Here is an 8,382-nt window from a genome sequence, read left to right as displayed (position 1 = left end):
CCCGTTCCACCCAAAGCCGAGCGGTTATGAGAGCTGGCTGCCAGCGAGGCACCAGACGCGGGTGCTTCCCAGGTCAGATGTCTTCATTACGACAGGGTGGAGCCCCAAATGGGTTTTTTCCCCCAGGAAAACCAACGCAACAAAAACATTTAGAAGGCACTGACTAAGCAAAGATGCTCTAGCAATTTGCATAAAGCTAACTGAAACTTTTCATTGCTACCATTGATTGCTAGATCCCCTTAAACCCGTCACCAATTGCCTCGACTTACCTGGCAGCTCTGGGTGGTTTGACACCCCCTCGTCCTTCCCCTCACCCTGGCGCTGACCAGGTCCCGGCTCAGCTCACTGCAGGACCCCCCGGGGCAGGGCAGACCCAGCTCCCGGCCCGTGTCATGAACCCCTTCCCAGGCTGGAGCTGCCCCGAGCACAAAGTCCCACCACCTCCCTCTGGAGTAACCTCTTCTCATCTCCAGTCTGTGGGGTGTTGCCCTTTATAACCTCATCAAGCCAGTTAGGCTTCCCATCAAGCTAGTTAGGCATCTCAGGTGGAAGCCCTCCCAGGACTGGAGTTGTCTCCCCCGCACCTTACTCCTCCCTGCCCAGTGGAGCTGGGGACTCAGGCCAGCCCATACTGGTTTTGTGCCGTTTAATTCCTTTTAAACAGAAGACGAAAATCTCAACCAAGCTCAGAGCGGGGTTTTAGCCTTAGTAGTTACTGAAAAAGTGATGGAAACTGAAGCAAACGCAGCTTAAACATGGGGGAACTGAAGAACGCTCCCCACCATCTGCAGCTTCCTTCCCAGCCCTGGTTGCACCCAAACGCTCACCCCTCCTCTGCCTCAGTTTCCCCATAGAACGGAGCAGAACTCGCTTCCTTTGTAAAACCCTCTTGCCACCCGCGGGCGAAGGAAGCGTGTTGCCAGTGACCTCAGTTATCACAGGAACACACATCCAGCCTCACACCCCAGCGCTTGCAGCTGGGGGTACGGCAACGCCGTGGCGGGAGGCGGATGGAGCAAACGGACCCCATCCTGCAACACAGCCCGGAAGGAACCACCAGAGATGGTCCAGCAGGAACACAGTGGGGCACTTACCAGAGAGAAAATCAGGACAGCTCACGAGGTGGGGAGAAATACAGAGGCCGGGAGCAAGCAGAGGTGGCAGAAACGCTCAAAGAAGCATTATGTAAAGTATTAGATAAAAAACTTATAAAGTATACATAAATAAGGTACAATTATTGTGCACTTTAGCCTACAGAGAGCAAGAGGCAGAAGCTGAAGTGCTCTGAGCCTTGGCAGGGAGAACCAGGCTTTACACCCGCGTGGAAACCAGCAGTGCCACGAGAAGGAGAGAAGGAACATCGCTGCTTTTATGAGCTCGGGAAGCAGCAAGGTTTGCTGGCGGAGCGGAAATATTACTGATGGTCCCAAACGCAACCAGCTGGGCATCTCTAATGCCTGTGAGTAAAGCCCATGCGGGGGGCGACCTCCCCAGCTGTAACAGCCTCACCAGGGCAGAGCTGCTCAGGTATTTCAGTGATGTGATAACAGCGACGGGCTTTGGGGTGTTCCAGCGATGAAGGCATCAGTTACGGAGCTGTACTGAGGAAGGCACAGGTGGATGCACTCCCGATCGTGCACCGTTACCTGCTAAACCATAACAGGAGGGAAAACAGGGCTGGGATGTCCCAGCCTTACCCTGCCCCGATGCATGAGCAGAACAGTGTCCCTCGGGTGGCCCCAGGGTCCCTGGCAGCCAGACCAGGTGTGTTCCTGGCCCCGCACTGACACCAACACCCTTTGCCTGGGTGGGATTTTATGCACATTTCAGATGCTGCTTACTTTTCTTAGTCACTGCTGCAAAGCAGGGAGGCCAAAATAGCCTGCCTTCTGCGCCGTGTTACGGCTTCTTCTACCTTTCCATACCTCGAAGCCCGTGTGCTGCCACCGTGGTTCTTCTTGTGCCGCTGTTCTCCCCAGCAGCGACACCCAGCCCACCAGCGCAGGCAGCTCAGCGGCTCTTCAGACAGGCAGTGGGAGGCGAAGTCTGGCACCCAGGAGGCTCAGCCCCGGCGAGGAGAGATGGGTGACAAGGAGAGATGGGTGACGGGCAGCAGCACCCCTGCAGCTCAGTGCCCCTCAGCCTGTTGGTGGTGGGGGGCTCGGCAGCGGGCGGCAGCTCGGTGTCTCAGTCACGGCTGTCTCGCTTCTCTAGAAGCGCTAAGATCTCCCCCATTGCGAAGCTGCTTCTGTTATTTCCCCTGAATCCAACCCGAGGACAATGACAGTCAACAAGGCACCGAACACACCTGCTTTTACACCAGCTCAGGGCACTTTGCCTTGGCAACGCCAGCAGCCCCTCCAAGCAGAGATCCAATTTCAACCAGCTCCACGCACCAGCCCAGGCTGAGCCAAGGTTGGACCCCAAGAAAAGCACAAAGCACCGAGTCCCCCCATCCCCACGGACTCACAAAGCTCCTTCCCGCGGTCCCCCGAAGCGCGCAGACCCTTGTCCCCAGCACCACGACGCACCATGTCCTTCCGTGGACGTGGCAAAGCTGCAGCCACGCAGCTGGCACGTGCTCCTGCCCAGGCCACGCTGCAAGCCCGAGAGCCACGAATTCGAGGGGCAGCGATGGAGCTGCTGATCTCCTGTAATGCCAAGACCACCCCACAGCTCCTCACCAAGCGCTGCAAAGCCGGGCAAAGGACAGCAACCAGCGCCAGCCCCCGCCAAAAACATCTGGGCAACGTCTGTCTGAGCTCTTCATTCCAACTAACTTCAAGGGTTTTGTGTTTTTTTTTTTGTTTTTGTTTTTTTTTTTTTTTTTTTTTTTTTTTTAATTTTGATTTTCTGGCTGCAACATAAAAGCCGCAAGCTGGGTATGCTGGCTCTGCTGGGCAACCTGGCTTCCTCCCTTCCTGGCCATTAGTGCTGCACGTGTAGCAAAGCCACCCACAGGCTCAGCACCGCGCTCGCTTGGCCGTGAGGTGCTGGGCTGCGTTGGAACGGGGTATGGGTAGCACACAGGCAGGTGAAGCATCCTTCAGGGATGCCATCCTCGTCCTGGAGGGAAGAGCTTTTCTCAGTGGCTACAAAAGCTCTGCCTGGCCCCAGCCCCGCTGCGGTGATGCCCTCTGCAGCAGCAGCTCCCTGCAGGGCTCGCCACACATCTGGGGGGTGGGAGCAAGCACAAACCACCCGTGGGGTGAGCCCTGCTTACCCCACAGCATCCCAAAAGGAGCAGGAATGAGTCATCTCCACGCAGGAAGGCTCAGTTTCACCTCTCCGAGTTTTGGCCATCTGCAGGAGAGGTGGCTCCTCCAGCGCGTAGCTCCTCTCCTTGAGGGGAGATGGTGCTCAGAGAGGGACTGGTTTCAGCCCTGATCAGGAGCTGGGCTCAGGCAAAGTGCTGGAACAAAACCAGTCCCGTCCCGCCACTGCCCAGACGGTGCAGAGCAGGCAAGGTACCACTCACCCAGGAACGAGACTGCAGGCAGCAAACCCTGACCCCTGACCCTGAGCAGAGCGTGGCACTGCTCCGGGGGACGCAGCAGGAAAGGGGTGGGTGACATTGGGATTTTGTCCTGGGCAGCACAGACAAGGAACTCCGCTGGGACCGAAGCAGCATGCAATAGGGAAACTTTATTAACGGCCTCATGACAAACTCTCAGACCACAAAGGCATAAAAAGTCAACCAAAGATACACTGCTAGGACATGGCTGAGCACGCGACGCGACAATTCTGCGCAGTTTCTTGGAGTTATTTATCTAATAATTCTTCCTACTGCAGTAACGACCTAACTATTTCCCTGGCATGTTTAAGTTGAAGACACATTTTGGCAGGAACAAGTGGTTATTGTAATGATGCATCAACAAAACACGCTTTTTCCTCGCTGTAGTACAGACACCAGGTATCGCTACACTATCACAGACACACTTTAAAATACAGGGTGGTAATCAGAGACACCCGAGGATGGGGAATGTTACCTCCTGTTTTAATGTGCTACTCATCATTTTAAGCAGCTTTGTATCCCTTAAGCTTTGGGCTTCTCTTAAGGAGAGGGAATGGGTGGGGGAGCTTCTTTATGAGTTACTTTCCTATAAAGAGCCTGCAAGTAAATTTCTCTGCATTGTTTTCGGTGAGAAACCAGCTTCGTTTGGAGGAAAATCGTTGAATTCCATTTCTGAGCCCATTTCCAAAGAAAATGAGAGGCCCAGAACAATTTCACTGTTTACTTCTTGGTATACTTTAAGAAAACAAACCCAGGCTGAAATCTTAACAGGGGTTGGCCTTCTCTGAGAAGCCTAAGGGAATAAAGTCTTCCAAACCATATTAAGAGGGAGATAATCTTCTGGTCTCTTTTGCAAAACCACAGCAAGAAATGCAGAATAGCTTGCCACTCACATGATTACTTTGCCCTTCAAAGGGTGAAATCCAGCCCTGAGCAGGGGGTACCAAGCACACAGGTAACAAAAGCGTTATCCCGCCTGCTTCACTGGATAAATTTCACCCTACAGGCTTGAACCTGCTCTCAGCGGAACGGCTCCCGCCAAGTTCAACAGTGCAGGATCAAGCCTTAGGCATGAGACGGCAGGGTCAGGTGCTCTGATGTGTCTTATTCCAATTCGTTCATCACTGCAGAAATGTTGCAGCCAATTTGTCCTATAAAAGGCAACACGACTTTTCTTTTTAAGGTTTCCCTCCTCCCACGTAACCGATACCCCCGCTGCTCTCCACGCCTGTAGTTACTTCCTGAAGCTTCTCCTGCTGGACGAGGTTGTGGTGACGGTGTAGGATTTGGAGCCACCCCCAGAGGAGAAGCCAAGCGCCCCGCTGCCCATGCCTGCTCCCAGGCTGAGGCCTCCTCCGATTCCTCCTCCCAGGAGTCCACTGGAACCGGAATAGCCACCTCCACCGCTGGAGCTGACCACAGCTGTGGCACAGAGAGGAGGAAACGAAATGTGAGCACCAGGAAACTTCAACCCCGGCTTGGCGCTCCCACAAAAACGGCTTTTTTTAAACTGCAGCAACCAGATGAAAACTCTCTACAATCTCCCGCAAAACGCAGGGCCTGGGACACTAATCCCTTTCACGTTTTGGCCCAGAGCATTTATTCCCTGTGCTGAGCCAGATGCACGTGGGGGCTGAGCAATCCATCCCCTTCTCCGTCACTCGCTCTGGCTCAGGACCAGCTGCAGCACGGAGAACCCCGTATCATAAACACACCCGGCTCATCTCTGGGTGCACCCAAGAGGCTGTGGGCACGCGGCTCACCAGCTATCGGCAGCAATGAAGTGGATGAAAAGTGCAGCCAACTGGTTTAGAGCTGCAGACAGCTTCCCCGAGCCACCAGCACCCACCCAGTGTCCAGGCACGGTGATCACTCGGTGCCTCCCAAGCTGGAAAGACACCCTCTAACATCACCTTTGTGCCAACCTCCAATTCAGGCAAGGCGTTTTGTCATTAGTACATTTTTTTCTCTGTCCACAAACAGGAGGAAAAAAAGATCAACATTCTCCCAAGTTAAATTTCTAACAGATGAGTTCGAGCTGAAGTCCACCATGGAGCCAAGAGCACACGATTAGTTTCTGTCTCGGGGGGCTCCTGCTTGAGAAGGGGCTTAACTGGGCTGCAGGAGCTAAGGCAGGGCGCGGCGAGGCTCCACCACACCGACCCAGCTGGTCCTCATCTGCATTTTCCATAGGTGTATTTAACACACACACGTTACCTACGTGTAACTGTTACAAATTCTAAAATCAACTCACAGATATTGACGCTGCCAACTCCATCACCAGCCAACCTGTCGGGGAAGAAAAACACAAAGGCAGAAAGGAAAAGGATGGGTGAGACTCGGCATTACTCAGTGCTCCCCCAGGGCCTCGGCGCTGGGGATGGAGACAATGGCAGTGAGTTATTATTGCTGTTGTAAATAATTCAGACAAGATAAGTGTGCCATCCAGCGCTTTGTTCTGGCCCTACATTTACAAGCTCTGTTATCACCCGGGGGGAGCTGGAAGAGCGTGGAAGCTCTGTCCTAATTCCGTGGGGATTTGAGCCACTTGGAAATTCTCTGCCACAGTACTGAATATATGATGGAAAACAACTTTTCTCCTCTTTGCCTATTTTCACCGTAAGTATCAAATTTTTCCCCAGAATTTGCCTCTTCAGCCAAAGCATTTTCAAGACCAAAACTCAATTTCAAATGCAAGGTTTCTTCTTCTGCATTTCCTTGCAGAAACTGGAATTGGGCCCCCACAGTGTCCCCAAGCAAAGGGAACAAAGGGCTGGACCCTTCCCCACGTAAAGCCCACCAGTTGCCCCCACCTGCTCTCCTCGCCCTCCAGCAGCTTCCTGTAGGTCGCGATCTCGATGTCCAGGGCCAGCTTGACGTTCATCAGCTCCTGGTACTCGCGCAGCTGCCGGGCCATGTCCTGCTTCGCCTTCTGCAGAGCTGCCTCCAGCTCCTCCAGTTTTGCCTTGGCATCTTTGACAGCCAACTCGCCACGTTCCTCGGCTTCAGCAATAGCCGCCTCCAGCTTGGCACGCTGCAAGGACGGAGCAGGGTATGTCAGTGGGCATCTCACCTCCTTGGTGGAGCACACCACTGCCCATGGACTTCTGACATCTACTGGCCAGACCATCCCTGTGTATCTGCAGAGCCCTGGAGCCATCTGCTCAACTCACATCCCTAGGAATTCACGCCTACACATTTTTGGGGGCACTGGATGGAGATCAGCCTACAAAGGAAGCTCATCTCACCCCAAGATACGTTCTTCCACAAGGCAGACCCTATTTCTCTCCACTGGCTACATTTTCAGAAGACTTTCTTCAGGTGTTCCTCAGCTTCTCAGCCCACCCACGCCGCACACAACGGCACAACACTGAGGGTTACTGCAAGCTCAGGTTTCCTCTCCTGTTTTGCCCCACAGCTTGTTCAGAGCCAGCTGGTCTCCAGCAAGCTTTGATGCGAGGCAAGCCTGGACTGGAGCAGCCCTGCAGTTACCAAACAATGCAGACTGACCCCAAAAGCATCCCTGTGGGGCTGCATCGAGCTGGCAGTCCGATGCACCCTCAGCTGTGCCCCCTACACCTCCAAAAAAGCCCCATGTTTGGCAGGAAGGGCTCACAACGAACCTGTGCTTTATACACTCATTACTCAAGAAAGCTGCGCTGGGTCAGCTCCTTGCTTGTAAGTGTGTGTTGAAGCCTCCCTGCCCTGAAACCAAATAAATATGAACCCATGAATCACGCTGGCTTATCTCCAGCTTCGTGCACCCTGGTTATTCACAGCCAGTTTTCAGCCCCGAACATGGTCTCAACCACTCACTGGTCTGGCTTTCACCAGCCTTTTGATAAACCGATAAGAGCCCCGGGAGAAAGCAAACAGAACTCCCGTACAGCTGGAAAATTCTTTTATACGCCCAAACACAGCGTTCCTTTCTGCAAAAAGGGAGTGGACAAAGCTCCCAGAAGCAGGAGGGCACAAGGAATGTGTGTGGCTGGGAGGGGGACCACATGCAGCCTTGCCCTTTGGAAGCGGCTCTGCATCACTCCCCTTCTGCGCTGCGGGGTGGCCTGCGGGCTCCTTCTCACCAGCTGTGCAGCTGCCTGTCAGCATCCCGTGGCTCACAACTCTCAGCCGTGGGGGTGAGCACGGCGGCCACCCCTAAAACGTTTCTACCGATGTTGTGTTACGCCCAGACCCCTGGCACAGCTGCTGCTGCTAAATCCACTGCTCTGCAGCAGGAGAAGGGCAGCTCCTCACCTGGGCCTTCACGTTTTCAATTTCACCCTCCAGCCTCTGGATCATGCGGTTTATCTCTGAGATCTCGTTCTTTGCGTTGCGCAGGTCATCTCCGTGTTTCCCAGCAGTGACCTGCAGCGCCTCGTACTGTGACATAAAACAGGGCAAGAGAAAAGGATGGGGTCAGGCCGGCAGTCAATCAGCTGGCTGAAATCTCTCCCATAAACGTGTTTTTTTCTGGCTAAAAACAGAAGCTGTCACTGCCTTTATCTCTCCCATAACTCACCTTGCTCTGGTACCAGGACTCTGCCTCCGCCCGGCTCCGGTTGGCGATCTCCTCGTACTGCGCTTTGACCTCGGCGATGATGCCGTCCAGGTCCAGGTTTCGGCTGTTGTCCATGGACAGCACCACGGAGGTGTCAGAGATCTGGGCCTGCAGCTCACGAAGCTCCTGCCAGTCGAATTAAAAACAATACCATTAATCACTGACTTTTAAGGGACCCTTTTCTGGAAGCCAATTAAAGAGAGAATCCAAGAAGAAAAGGGAAAGGGAGGCAGATAAGAAGAATTCAGTCAAAACAATAATTAGTAGGAAACCATCTGAATCCCATCAACCTCGCAAAGCACAAAGTAAC

At 53.7% G+C, this 8,382-nt stretch overlaps 1 protein-coding gene across 6 annotated transcripts in view; it reads right to left on the bottom strand.

Annotated features, from left to right (window-relative positions):
* Window positions 1-3,626: 3,626 nt before the first annotated feature.
* The window catches only part of LOC308054718 (keratin, type II cytoskeletal cochleal), a gene marked incomplete at its 5' end in the record, with an annotated part of 32,723 nt that continues 27,967 nt past the window's right edge, over window positions 3,627-8,382 (bottom strand). For all 6 annotated transcript variants that reach the window (XM_080367956.1, XM_080367952.1, XM_080367951.1 and 3 more), the window contains 5 exons: window positions 3,627-4,936; window positions 5,769-5,803; window positions 6,328-6,548; window positions 7,769-7,894; window positions 8,034-8,198. In XM_080367956.1, coding sequence (XP_080224082.1) covers window positions 4,749-4,936; window positions 5,769-5,803; window positions 6,328-6,548; window positions 7,769-7,894; window positions 8,034-8,198 — 735 coding nt within the window. In that variant the 3' untranslated portion in view covers window positions 3,627-4,748. The remainder of the gene's footprint in view (window positions 4,937-5,768; window positions 5,804-6,327; window positions 6,549-7,768; window positions 7,895-8,033; window positions 8,199-8,382) is intronic.

The sequence above is a fragment of the Falco punctatus genome (assembly GCF_963210335.1).
Source record: "Falco punctatus genome assembly, chromosome: 18".
Taxonomy (NCBI): Eukaryota; Metazoa; Chordata; class Aves; order Falconiformes; family Falconidae; genus Falco; species Falco punctatus.
Note: the sequence above shows the minus strand (reverse complement) of the source record. Positions and strands in the feature narration are given on the sequence as shown.